The sequence below is a fragment of the Capricornis sumatraensis genome, chromosome 3, assembly GCF_032405125.1.
Source record: "Capricornis sumatraensis isolate serow.1 chromosome 3, serow.2, whole genome shotgun sequence".
Taxonomy (NCBI): domain Eukaryota; kingdom Metazoa; phylum Chordata; class Mammalia; order Artiodactyla; family Bovidae; genus Capricornis; species Capricornis sumatraensis.
Window position 1 is genome coordinate 143,778,964 of NC_091071.1, and position 14,822 is coordinate 143,793,785.

Genomic DNA, 14,822 nt, shown 5'->3' on the forward strand with positions numbered 1-14,822 from the left:
CTAAACTGTGGGTTAATGAAGAAAGATAAGAACTGGAACTAAGGCATGGATTGAGACCCCATATGGTGAATGAGAGAGGCAGAAAGACAGCTGCCAGGCAGGGCTTGTGGGTGGAGAGTCAGAAAAGTTAGAAGAGGCGCTGGCACTGTTCCTTCAGGTAGAATGGTTGACATTCTAGTGGAGGGAGTCAGAGAATATTGGGTTGACCAAAAAGTTCTTTTGCTTAGTGAGTTTTTGTTACTGTTGTTGTTTAGTTGCTAAGTCATGTCCAACTCTTGGGACCTCATGGACTGTAGCTCGCCAGGCTCCTCTGTCCATGGAATTTCACATGTAAGAATACTGAAGTGGGTTACCATTTCCTTCTCCAAGGGATCTTCCCAACCCAGAGATCAAACCTGAGTCTCGTGCATTGCAGGCTGATTCTTTAACACTGAGCCACCAGGGAAGTCCTGATTAGTGAATACTTTGTTCAATAAAAGTCTTAGTGAAAATGAAAAATGTGTCTTTAATTTTTATTTAAAGCAAAATGAACTTTTTGGTCAATCCAATAAATAAACTGGTAAATCATATGCTACAATGAAAACAAACAAACAAAAAAACCGAGCCAGAGTTAGAACAGGAGTTAGAACTGACATAAAGACCACTTGGATCCAGACACTCATCATATTTTAGCTACTTTTGAGAAATGGAAGTTGGTAATACATACTATATATATATTTTAAATATTCTATAATATATATGTGTGTGTATGTGTATGTACATGTATACAACTATATGTATATATAGTTGTGTATATATGTGTGTGTATGTGTGTGTATGTATGTATATATATATATATATATATTACTGTGGGTAGGAGAGAAGGCAAATAGTAGAACTAAGATTTTATAATCTCTTAAACCTCAGGTTTGTTGGCTTTTTTCTATAACATATAAGGAGATAAAAGGATATTACAGTATATTTTCAAGTAATATTGCTCTCAAAAAGATATTCACCTTTCCTCCATCAGCATTATACTCTTTTTCATCTCCTTCCAAGAGTCTTGCTAGTCCAAAATCCGTGATTTTTACATGGTTTGGAGATTTCACTAAGACATTACGGGCTGCCAAGTCCCGATGAACAAGCCGTCTTTCTTCCAGGTACATCATTCCCTGAAAAACACCAAATTTCCCAAAGAAGCAGTTAATGCCTAGGGTTTTCCATTGTCAAAAAAAGGAGTTTCCTAGCTTTCAGTTAGTGCTTGATTTCTCTAAGTGATGTAAAAATTTGATAATATTTCCAAAATTAGGGAAAAGGCAGATGTTAAAAAGCAAACCACAAATAGCTTTGGCTTTTATTCCCAAAAGCCTTATAAAAGCAGAATGGATTACCTGCACATGAGCTCATTGTTAGATCATTTTTTTCCCCCCAGGTACTTTATATTCTTTTGCAAACACTTTCATTCTCACTAATGAAAGCGTCCTAATAGACTGGCTAATGGAAAGAGATGGGACTACCAGACCACATGACCTGCCTCTTGAGAAACCTATATGCAAGTCAGGAAGCAACAGTTAGAACCGGACACGGAACAGACTGGTTTCAAATGGGAAAAGGAGTATGTCAAGGCTGTATATTGTCACCCTGCTTATTTAACTTATATGCAGAGTACATCATGAGAAATGCTGGGCTGGAAGAAGCACAAGCTGGAATCAGGATTGCTGAAAGAAATATCAATAACCTCAGATATGCAGATGACACCACCCTTATGGCAGAAAGTGAAGAGGAACTAAAAAGCCTCTTGATGAAAGTGAAAGAGGAGAGTGAAAAAGTTGGCTTAAAGCTCAACATTCAGAAACAAAGATCATGGCATCTGGTCCCATCACTTCATGGCAAATAGATGGGGAAACAGTGGAAACAGTGTCAGAATTTGTATTTTTGGGCTCCAAAATCACTGCAGATGGTGATTGCAGCCATGAAATTAAAAGACACTTACTTCTTGGAAGGAAAGTTATGACCAACCTAGACAGCATATTAAAAAGCAGAGATATTACTTTGCCAACAAAGGTCTGTCCAGTCAAGGATATGGTTTTTCCAGTGGTCATGTATGGATGTGAGAGTTGGACTGTGAAGAAAGCTGAGCAACGAAGAATTGATGCTTTTGAACTGTGGTGTTGGAGAAGACTCTTGAGAGTCCCTTGGACTGCAAGGAGATCCAACCAGTCCATTCTAAAGGAGACCAATCCTGGGTGTTCATTTGAAGTACTGATGCTAAAGCTGAAACTCCAATACTTTGGCCACCTCATGCGAAGAGTTGACTCATTGGAAAAGACCCTGATGCTGGGAGGGATTGGGGTCAGGAGGAGAAGGGGACGACACAGGATAAGATGGTGGGATGGCCTCACTGACTCGATGGACATGAGTTGAGTGAACTCCGGGAGTTGGTGATGGACAGGGAAGCCTGGCATGCTGTGATTCATGGGGCTGCAAAGTGTCAGATACGACTGAGCAACTGAACTGAACTGAACATGTATTTGGCCTGACCCACATATTTTTGTTTTCTTCTCAATATCTTGTTTCATGTCATCTTCCCCCATACACCCACTCCAAAAAGTTCAGCTATCCATACATTTCAAAAGTATTTCATATAAAAGTTTAATGGAGGCAAAATCACCATTATAGATTCTATCAAGGCTGAGAATTATATTATTCTTATTGTGTGCATGCTAAGTCGCTTCAGTCATGTCCAACTCTCTATGACCCTGTGCTCTGTAACCCACCAGGCTCCTCTGTCCATGAGATTTTCCAGGCAAGAATACTGGAATCAGTTGCCATACCCTTTTCCAGGGGAATCTTCCTGACCCAGGCATCAATCCCACATCTCTTGTGTCTCCTGCATTGGCAGGTAGGTTCTTTACCACTAGTAACACTTGGGAAGCCCTTATTCTTATTAATTATGCAAAAAATGAAATATACCCTAGGGGCATTCAGTTCAGTTCAGTTGCTCAGTCGTGTCCGACTCTTTGAGACCCCATGAATCGCAGCACGCCAGGCCTCCCTTTCCATCACCAACTCCCGGAGTTCACTCAAACTCACGTCCATCGAGTCAGTGATGCCATCCAGCCATCTCATCCTCTGTCATCCCCTTCTCCTCCTGCCCCCAATTAAAAGCCTATAATTTAAAAATTGGTTTTGATGACATTAACAGTCACTGTGAGAACTCACAAGTGAAAGTACATCATTTATAAAGACCTTCAAATTAGCCTTTAATGTTTTCTTCATAAAACATATATGTAATTAAAAATAAAGTGTGTTGCTGATTGCCAACAAGAGATATAACTGGATTTTCCCCCAATACACACACACACACACACACACACACATATGTATATGTACAAATGTGTACTGTTTGTTGTTGTTTAGTTGTTAAGTCATGTCTGAGTGTTTTGAGACCCCATGGAGTGTAGCTTGCCAGCCTCCTCTGTCCATGGGATTTCCCAGGCAAGAATACTGGAACAGGTTGCCATTTCCTTCTTCAGGAATCTTCCTGACTCAGTCATATTGAACCCACATTTTCTGCATTGGCAGACATGTTCTTTACCACTGAGCCACCATGGAAGCTCATACATATGCATACATATGTGTTATATGTATACATAGCATGTATATTAGATTATGGACAAGTTAAAAATAATCCAGAAACAATAATTGTTCGTTGTATTTCATCAATAGGGAAACCAAGAGTCATGAAACACTAGCCTAACTAAAAGGTTGAAGCAAAACTAAGGAAATGAACTCAAAGGTCTATATTAGAGTGCTCATCTTTTGTTTGAGTGAGCATATTTTTGTTGAAGAGTAAGGGAAAATTCTATATTTGAGGATTTCAGTGGTAAGAACAAATCAGAAGTGTTATAAAATGGTTGAAGCACACTCTCATGCCAATTGCAAATCAATGCTGCTGGCAGTTAACATTACAACTGCAGGACTTTAAAGGATTAATGGTTTCTGATATCAAACAAAAGCTGTGGTAAACAGACATATAAATCAGAGAGGTCAAAAAATTATGAACCGTATACTCCGTATACTCGGTGTAGTGGAAAGAGAATATTGCTTCAAGCAGCATCATGAGCCGAGCGCTATATAAATGCCCATTAAACACAACCAGTGCAGATATTGCCTGATATGGTCCAATCAGTCAGCAGTTGGGTGACATCATATGTATTAGTGTTTTCTGAAATCAATCCACAACTGGGATTTATGGGAGCTTTGTCCTCTTTCCTAAACAGTGCCTTCTCCTTGATCATGCCAACTTGGATATTTCTAGAATAAAGTGAAGTGAAGTCGCTCAGTCGTGTCTGACTCTTTGCAACCCGTGGACTGTAGCCCACCAAGCTCCTCCATCCATGGGATTCTCCAGGCAAGAATACTGGAGTGGGTTGCCATTTCCTTCTCCATTTCCTTCTAGAATAAAGTGAACATGAAAACATAAAACCTCTGAATGCTTTAAAGAATTAATAAAAACAGTCATTGCCTTGGAGATAAAGTCTGTTTGATAATTTTGTCCCTGTATGAAGTGTTCACAAAAACATTCATCATTCTTTTTCTTACCATCTTCATAACAGAATATGGAAAGCATGTTGGCAAGAAGTTGATATTCAGATCCACACACAATGACAGAACACATACTATATGCCAAGTACTCTGCCAGACACCAGAAAGACAAAAGAGAGTCAGAGAAGGTTTGTGCATTAGAGGATAGAAGCTAATTAATAAAGTGGGCAGATATGGAGTAAAAACTTGACCAGATCGGTGACGTGTGGAAGGCACCTAAGGAGAGCTGTATTTTGAGGACCATCTGTTGTATAGTCTAGCAAGTGTGCATGAGCAGGGAGGCTTCAGAGAGGTACTATGGCCTAAGTAAAGCTTTAAGGATGGCTGTCCACCAGTTGGACAAGGTAGGGGGAAAATTGCAGTAAGAACAAGCACAGGAGAATTGATAGCCTAGCATGCTTGGACAAAGTTACGTAACTTTGTATTTCTGAAGTATTATGCATATGGTGGGTGATGAGACTGAAAATAGAGTAAGAGGCTAGATCCAAGAAAGACCCTTAGTAAATCATGATAGAGAATTTGACCTTTGCATTTTATGCAGCATTCAATGTGGCGATGCCCTCTTTTTTTTTTTTAAGAGGAGAGTGACACAATTATCACTGGAGCCTAAAAAATACCACCTGGTGCCAGTATAGAGGCTGGATTACACACAACTATAGCTAAAGTCAGGAGTCACTGCCACATTACAGGAGAAAAGTGAGGAGAGTGTAAAATAAAGGTTGTAAACTGACCACCCATGAGCTATCCCATTTTTGTATGCCGACACTGAATGAGTTTCATATATCCTCTTTAGTTGGTTACTGGCTATGCTCTTTAAGGGCATTTGGTCCCCAGTTTGCTAGGATCCTACTACTCACTATCATTTTCAAGAAGTCAGTCTTTATTTGTTTATGGTAGTCACCAGCTCCTATATGAATGTCTGAATCTTCAACTAAACTAGGCCAGAGGGAACTAGGGAGAGGACAATTTCAGGGTACATGATAAAATAACCATCCTTGGTAAATGACTGTACAATGATCAAGAGAGTAAATTGAGAATAAGCCTGTGCTTTCGTAATTTAGGTGGATAATGACCCCTTTAGTTAGATATTATCCTAATGTAAATATATGTAAGAAATATATATATTTCAAATATATATATTCAACAAGAAACTTAAGACTTTAATGACACATTGACTGTATAAGCAAAGCCTCAAAATTCCAAAAGATCTTTGACATCCTATGCATAAAGCCTCAGCAGGTGATAGACTATCCTGAACCTCAATACAATTTGTCTGTAAAAAAAAATTATTTTCTTCAAAATAATGAGAACTAAATTTAGGAAACCAGATGGTAATCTCTACTGTTTCTCTTAGCTATCTGACCATGATTATAAGAGATAAAAACAGAAGCACCTGTCTCATTATCAAATCATCAAAAAATGTTTGAATTGTTGCTTTGTAACTATGAAACATCATCATACAAATGAACACTTTCAACTTATTAATCATGACTGCCACCTAAGTTCTAATTTCAGGTTCTGAATACGAGTGTTGCAATCTGTGGATTTTTCACAATAGATTTCTTCACATCACAGTCATTGGAACAAGATTTTCTTACCAGATCTCATTAGAATCACATTCTCTTCTAGATTCCATCAAAATAAAATCACTCCTTAAACCAGAGCATGATGCAATTAAGTGGGCAGACAGTTATTAGAAATATCAGTAACAAAAATAAACTGAAGTCTCTTGAAGTCTGAAGATAATAGAGGGATATTGCTTTGGACTGCAAGGAGATGCAACCAGTCCATTCTAAAGGAAATCAGTCCCGAATACTCACTGGAAGGACAGATGTTGAAGCTGAAACTCCAGTACTTTGGCCACCTGATGCGAAGAGCTGACTCATTTGAAAAGACCCTGACGCTGGGAAAGATTGAAGGTGGGAGGAGAAGGGGACGACAGAGGATGAGATGGTTGGATGGCATCACCGACTCAATGGAAATGAGTTTGAGTAGACTCCTGGGAGCTGGTGATGGACAGGGAGGCCTGGTGTGGTGCATCCACGGGGTCGCAAAGAGTCGGACATGACTGAGTGACTGAACTGAACTGAATTGCTTTGGTTGAAAAGGAACCTCTTACTCTGCTCTGTAGGAACTCCCATGTCCTTGCCCTGCCAGCTCAGGTGGACTATATAATAGGAATACTAACACTGACAACAGCCTCAGCTAATATTGATTGAGTTCTTAGAACATGGCAGGCATTAAACTAAACATGTCTACATAGATTGGTTAACTTCTCTAGTGGCTCAGTGGTAAAGAATCTGCCTCCGGTGCAGGAGACACAGGCAGGAGATGAAGGTTTGATCCCTGGGTTGGGAAGATCACCTGAAGAAGAAAAACGGCTATCCACTCCAGTATTCTTGCCTGGGAGAGCCCCTGAACAGAGGAGCCTGGTGGACTATAGTCTATGGCATCTCAAAAGAGTCGGACACAACTGAGCACCTAAACAACATGAGACATACTACTTTTACCCTATTCTAAATATGAGAAAACCCTGATAAGGGAGGTCAAGTTACTTGCTCCAAGTCATGTATTTAAGGAGTGGTAGAACTGGGATTTGGTCCCTTGGTGTGGGACTCAAAGTCTGCACATTTAAGCCCACCTCCTCTCTTAATGGATGACTGGGTAGTGTGGGCATACAGAAATGAATGTACATAGTAATGTCATATAGTTTTAAAAGATCCTAGTACTTCTGCATAAAAAACATATCATCAAATGTTTCTGTGAGTTTCAGTGCGTAATGAAGGTGACTGACGTGTTTGCTTTTATATTTAAAACTCTGCTAAATTATAGAATTTCTTATAATTTAGCAAGAAGTTAAACTGTGTAAATTGGAAACTTAATTCTCGCTATGGTCACAGGGTATGTAGGATGGTGGAGTGGCTTTTAGCACAAATTCTGGAGTTGATTGCTTGTCTAAAATCCAGAGCTCTGCCATATTCTAACTACGTGAGTCTAATGAGTTGATTAACCTCCCTATCGCTCACCTTCTTCCTCTCTAAAACAGCCACAGTAGCACCTATCATAAAGGTTGTTGTGATGATCAAATAGCATGTAAAGTCGTTAAGTTACTACTTAAGTAGTAGTAGTATACGTAGTAAGTATAGAACAAACAATGTCGTTCCACTGATAGTTATCAACAGTTCCAGTGCCTAAGAATCATTTACCCTCATTAACTTGAATTGCCCATTTTAGAAAATCTGTGAGCTTCAACTAATATATCACAGTGGGTGTTCAATAAATGTTTGCAAATGCTGATACATATACCCATAGCTTCCCATCATAAATAATGTGTGGCTAAAAATTTCAGAATAATTACTGTTCACGATATTATTTTAATAACAGTTCACCTGAGGGTGCTGTCATATAAAGAGAAGGAAACATTAAGGAATCTAATAAAAGCTCTGGTGCTTTCCATAAATATATCACAGATTCAGGAATTTAGTGAAGATAAAAGTTATAAACAGTATAGGTCAAAAACTTTTCAGTGCTGCAGGATGTTTTCCTTGAGTGAATAAAATAGTAACTTTTCTGTACCAAAGTATTTGCCTATTATCACTCAGCACTTAGGGATATTTTGGGTAGAGGTGTTTTAGGGGTGGGCTTCCCAGGTGGCTCTAGTGATAAATAACCTACCTGCCAATGCAAGAGACATAAGAGACACTGGTTCAATCCCTGGGAAGATCCCCTGAAGAAGGAAATGGCAACCCATTCCAGTATTCTTGCCTGCAGAATCCTCATGGACAGAACTGCCTGGCAGGCTACAGTCCATAGAGTCAGACATAACTGAAGCAATTTAGCACGTACCTTTTAGGGGCATTTTTTTCTACTCCTTGATCCAAGTGCTGCAGTTCTGATTTTACTCAAACTACTCAGAATTTACTACCACTCAAACCATTCAGAACGTCACCATTTTCATACGTGCTCTGAATGCTGTAATGTGTTTTCAAAGACTGCTTACTTATTTTCTATTTTGCTCCTACCTCTTAAAATATGTGTCAATAAACACAAGCTCACAGGGGAAAGTCAAATTTTACTCTTGACTTTCAGGAATGCACTTTAATACAAAATCCAAGGATAATCTTATTATAATTGAATTTAAAGTTTTAATCTCAGGTTAGAACTGACTCATATAAACTACTCTATTGGAAAAAAAATCAGTGACTGACAATTTAAAACTATTGGTGTTGATGAAGTATTGGCAATGACCTTTTCAGTCTTATGATGTCTGACTCACAGCTGGCTAGCAAAAATGCATCACTATTATGCTTTAATCCAATGTTAAAATGTATTCTTACCAGCTGCAGGAAGCTAACGGAAGTCAAGAGAGACCAGACTATTTCTGACAATAAATATTTGCTTCCCACATATAGGCCAGGTGACAATTTCATCAAACACGTGCGTGGAGCTAAAATTTTTAAGCTGTAGTCAGTTCTCACAGGCATTAATCTCTGGAGTTAGCAAGAGTACATATTTTTTCTGATTTCATTCTAATAACCTGAAGCTTTCTTAATAACAGGGAACTTCAAGGAAGCTATCTTCAAATGAGAACTGCTCCTCTTTTCCACCTTTCCTTCTGAAAGCAATTCTATCCTTGAGAGAAAAAAGAAAAATCTAACTCTAATGCTCTCTACTGTTAGGGCAAAGGATATGAGCATGTTCAAGGGAAGAAAAATACTTTTCTGGATGAAGTGACTGACTTTATCCACATAGCGCGTGGAGTGAAACTAAGGTGGCTCTGTAACTGAATCAACTAAGTCTTTTTCAACCAGCCAAACCTGGTTCATGGCACAGTAGAAAGAACACAGAATTGAGTGTTGCAAGAAAGAAGTCCCAGACAGGCTGCTCACAAGGTTTATGGCCACAGGTACTCAATTCACCTCTTCTATAAAAGTGACAAATTGGCCTAAATGATCTCTGAGGTGTCTTCTAGCTTTAAATTTTTATTCCATGATAGATGGGACTGTAAAATACATCCATCTAAAATATTAAATGGTGGCCAATAATAGACACAGAGAACAGTAAGGAAAGAGGAAGAGTAGTTGTTTCACTTCAAATGTTTAGTGAGAACCATGAATAGATTTTAGTAAAAATCAGTTTAGTGCAACCCAATGTTTAAACCCTGGCTACTGACTATCTGTGTGACCTTGGTCAATTTATTTGTGTTTCATTTTCTTTTTTCACTAAATGGGGATAATAATAGTATCTACCCTGAGGATAGAGTTTTTCCAGTGGTCATGTATGGATGTGAGAGTTGGACTGTGAAGAAAGCTGAGCACCGAAGAACTGATGTGTTTGAACTGTGGTGTTGGAGAAGACTGTTGAGAGTCACTTGGACTGCAAGGAGATCCAACCAGTCCATTCTGAAGGAGATCAGCCCTGGGATTTCTTTGGAAGGAATGATGCTAAAGCTGAAACTCCAGTACTTCGGCCACCTCATGCGAAGAGTTGACTCATTGGGAAAGACTCTGATGCTGGGAGGGATTGGGGGCAGGAGGAGAAGGGGACGACAGAGGATGAGATGGCTGGATGGCATCACTGATTCGATGGACGTGAGTCTGAGTGAACTCTGGGAGTTGGTGATGGACAGGGTGGCCTGGTGTGCTGCGATTCATGGGGTTGCAAAGAGTCGGACATGACTGAGCGACTGAACTGAACTGACCTGAACTGAGGATTCTCTTGAAGATCCAATGCCTTAATATTTGTAAAACATCTAGAACATTCAATATCCTACAATACCATGTGTTAAATAATCTCAAATCCATCCTTCTTATGAAAGACACAATTTAACCACTGTAACAGAAAGAAAAGGCAGCCATTTAAAATACCTGCTGGTTACTCAGCACTGTTGGGTATGGCAACTTCTGTTTTCCATTCTATGTGCCCCTGAATGTTCTTCCTATTATTCTGCTCAGAGGAAGAAAAGCAGATTCACATGGTTGTCCCAGACTGGCTTGGCATTGATATTCAAGTTTAATTTTCATGTTTTCCAACTGTACCTATGATCTTCACAAGACTTGGTCAGGTTGCAGTTCTTAAGATGATTTTGAAATACTGAGGACAACTGAATTTCTGTCATTTTAATAGTGTGTGATGAAAACGTTGCTATTTGAAAGAGAGTTATCAAATTTGGTTCCAATAATATGTTTGTGGATGTGTGTGTGTACACAAACATGCATGTAGTAGATGCTATAGTGTGACACCCAGAAACCTCTTCATGCCCAAGTTCTCATAACCTCAGCCTCTGGGAGTGTTGGCTGCTGATGGTTTTAATCTCAGCTGCCTTTGTTTTGGGGCAGTGACTCCACAACCCAACTACCAGGATGCTGCTTTCCCAGGGGTTTCACCCTCTCATGGGAGGCAGACCATAACCAGTAATTTGCTGATGTTGAGTTACAAAGGACATACCTCCTCTTGACAACTATGAAGTGCTATTCTAGTTCCCGAACACTTTATGGGATCAAATTATTCCCCTTTGTTGCAGTCTTACCATAGTTGGACTTTTCCTTCTACCTCATGTTGATTTCTCACTGTCTGGCAGATGTTGTTCTTGAGAATACTTATGCAAACTCCCTACATGAACACTTTTCTCAGAGACTGTTTTCTAGGAGCCAACCTATCAATGCCAAGCCAGTCTGGGACAACCATGTCAATCTGCTTTTCTTCCTCTGAGCAGAAGAACATTCAGGGGCACATAGAATGAAAAACAGAAGTTGCCATACCCAGCAGTGCTGAGTAACCAGCAGGTATTTTAACTGGCTTTTCTTTCTGTTACAGCGGTTGAATTGTATCTTTCATAAGAAGAATGGAGTTGAGATTATTTATTTAACACATGGAATTGTAGGCCATGTGTGTGACTGTTCTTCATGATCTTAAGTTCTCAGAATTTTAAGCTAACCAAACTCCATACTTCATGCACACTATTGTTATTGTTTCCCTCTATCCTCTATCTCAAATCCATTTCTTATTCATCATAAATACCCACAATAATGTTTTTAATACATATCCTTTCAATCTGTCTATGCTTACTTTGTCTTATTTGTATTTTCTAACAAGTGTTTTGTGTCATTTCTCATATATAAATAGTATCATATATTAAATAGGATCATGTTTTACTTTAGATACAAACATGCTGCTCTACATAATCTAGTTCTCATAGTTGCACTAAATTATACGTATGAACTCACAAACATAAACACATATATAGCATTGTTACTGTCTATTCCTGGATACCAAACTTACCTCCATATTCTTGACACTGCAAATAACATTAATACTATTTGTAAAATGCTATAAATTTGCTTTACAACATAAATTATTTTCTCTTCAGTACTAGTTTAAATGCAGAAGAATCTAGACAAACAATAATGGTCACTGTGGAAGATACAATATGGAAAGATTTCTTGTTGATTGAGAACACTGAAATCATATGGGAAGGACAAAATATAAGTGGGTATATTATCATTATAAATGTTTGTATCTATGAAATAGTTAACATTTACATACACACTCAAGGCCAGGGGACTGTTTTAGGTGCGTATGTACAGGAATTCACAAGAACTCAGTGAGACCTGTGTTACTATTATTTCCATTTTAAGATAGGGAAGCTGATCCACAAAGAAATAAAATACTTTCCCAAGAGTGTATGGCAAAGCCTAGAAGAACCAAAATTTGATTGCAAGCACACCAAAGGCAACAATCTTAATCATCACACTCTATGACCATGTATGTTAATAACTATATAAAACCGTACATAAAACCAACAAAAGACAATATATACAACTGAATGGTTGTTAGGTATACAATAAGTGCTCTAATTCAATAAAGAGAAATTTCTGTACATAACACTCATTTAAAACTTGTAAACAAACTTTAGTTTTTCTGAATTTCCTAGGAGAGTACTCTGTAGGCACTTCATAAACCGTTTGTGAATTCAACTATGTACTTGCAACAATTTGAAGATTTCTTGGCATTTACCTGGTATTCTATATATATTCGTGGTTGGATTAAATAAACAATAAGACCAAAATTTTGAAAGGCTGTCCAGGAAGTAGCTTTTTCTTTGCAATGTAAGTAGAACAAATGTAAAAATCTGTGACATTTAAGATAACATGGGGCAAAAACAAACCCTGCAACAATTAGGCCAAATCCCCCTGGGTTGGGAAGATCCGCTGGAGAAGGGATAGGCTACCCATTCCAGTATTCTTGGACTTCCCTTATGACTCATCTGGTAAAGAATCAGTCTGTAATGTGGGAGATCTGGGTTTGATCCCTGGGTTGGGACAATCCCCTGGAGAAGGGAAAGGCTACCCACTCCAGTAGTCTGACCTAGAGAATTTCATGGACTGTTTAGTCCATGGGGTTGGAAAGAGTCAAACACAACTAGCGACTTTCACTTCACTTCACTTCCAGATAGTAATATTTGAACACCAAGAAAAGTGGATGAGGACACTATTTAAAGATTCCTGAGGTTGGCAGGGGTAACAGCATTTTTCCTTCATTTCATACAATTTCTTAAAATATTTCTTCAGAAATTTTATTCATCACTTTTCCCAAGATTTTGAAAATCTCCATTGGAAGAATTTGCAGAACAGTCTCCTTGAGGCTAAAAAATTTCTCTTAAAGAAACAAAGAAATGAAAACAATCAAATAAACAAGAAGTATGTTAAAAAGCATGTGTGAGAAGCCGATGCTTTCCTACTAAATAAATTTCAAGTAAAAAACTCATCTGTCTGGATCAAGAGAATACTAACCATGCTACGGTTCTTCCCTCTGATTGACCTCTTGTCAAGATGATTACAAATGAGAGGAGTGAATCTTGTAGTGTCCACACTCTCTCAGAGAGGTAAACCTAAAATGGATTACTTCTGCTCCTTAAGCAACTGATCAATAAAGCTGTGGATTGCAATGAGAACGGAAATGTCTGTGGGTTGTAGTAGTTATCCTCTGTGTCTCTTTAGAAATTAATTAAAAATCAATGAAGTGTGCAGCCTATTAATACAGCAACCTCTAGATCAACAGATAGAAACTGAGCCTTTCTCTGAGCATACATATTGTGCAAATACTCTCAAACACTATAGGGAGGTGGCTGGATGTCTGATGCCTTAGTTATCATTGAACAGAAACAAATCATTCCTAATATTCCCTACTTTCACAGAGTCACATGCGACTGGTTGGAAACCATCAAGTTCAATGTGTGGGGATATGTATGCTATAGTTTTCCTCTTAAGACAAGTATATACATTTTTATGAGTTATCCCTATTACAAAGAAAGACTTTGGCTGCAATATAAAACTAAAGACTTACTATAACTTTTACTTTGTGATTTATTTACATATGAGTCTAGGCAGTTGATTTATAACTACTGAATATTTTTAAATAAGCATCTTCCTATGAAAAAAAAAAGTAAAATTCCTAGATGCTAAAAGTCCTCATATGATTTAAGCAAATTTAGTGTCTACATGTAATACGTGTCATTCAATCCAGTTCTTCCTCTGTTCTATTTGGATGCCAATGAACCTGGTCCATCTATGCAAATGCTTACCCAGCACATTGAAATTTGAAATTAAAATTTGAAATGGTGGTCCTAAACCACTCTCTTCCGCAAGTCATCCAGCTACTTCCCAATGCTTACTCTGACCGCTTTCCTCTTGCTTAGGGTCCTTCCTCCTCGAAATCTTCAGAAGGATCTGAACTATAGCTTCCAGTTTTCATCTCAATCCCTTGCATTTGATTTGGAAGCCCATTTTGATATATTTCCTTGTTTGAACCTTTATACTTTCTCTCTGCCAGAATGCTAGGACTTTATCTCTAGTCCCTGAGTAAGGGCATAGGAGCAAGAAACAACTGCTTTATACCTTGGCTCATTTTCTATCCTGACATTACTCTAGAAGGAGCAGATATCATCACAAAACTATAACATGAGGATGGTTTTGTTCTATTTAAACTGATAAGTAGTTATCTTCTGAGTTTCTGCCATCTTCATAGATTTGAGGCTACATATGGGTAATGGGGCTTCCCCTGTGGTTCAGAGGGTAAAGACTCCACTTACAATGCATGAGACACAGGAAATATGGGTTTGATCCCTGGGTTGGGAAGATCCCCTGGAGGAGAAAATGACAACTCACTCCAGTATTCTTGCCTGAAAAATCCCTTGAACAGAGGAGACTGTCAGCTACTGTCTATGGGGTTACAAA

General features: G+C 38.5%; 1 protein-coding gene across 1 annotated transcript in view; it reads right to left on the reverse strand.

Annotated features, from left to right (window-relative positions):
• The window catches only part of ERBB4 (erb-b2 receptor tyrosine kinase 4), a 777,579-nt gene that overhangs the window by 47,872 nt on the left and 714,885 nt on the right, over nucleotides 1-14,822 (reverse strand). Inside the window, exon 21 of the mRNA XM_068968480.1 lies at nucleotides 996-1,151. Within this exon, the coding sequence (XP_068824581.1) occupies nucleotides 996-1,151 (156 nt within the window). The remainder of the gene's footprint in view (nucleotides 1-995; nucleotides 1,152-14,822) is intronic.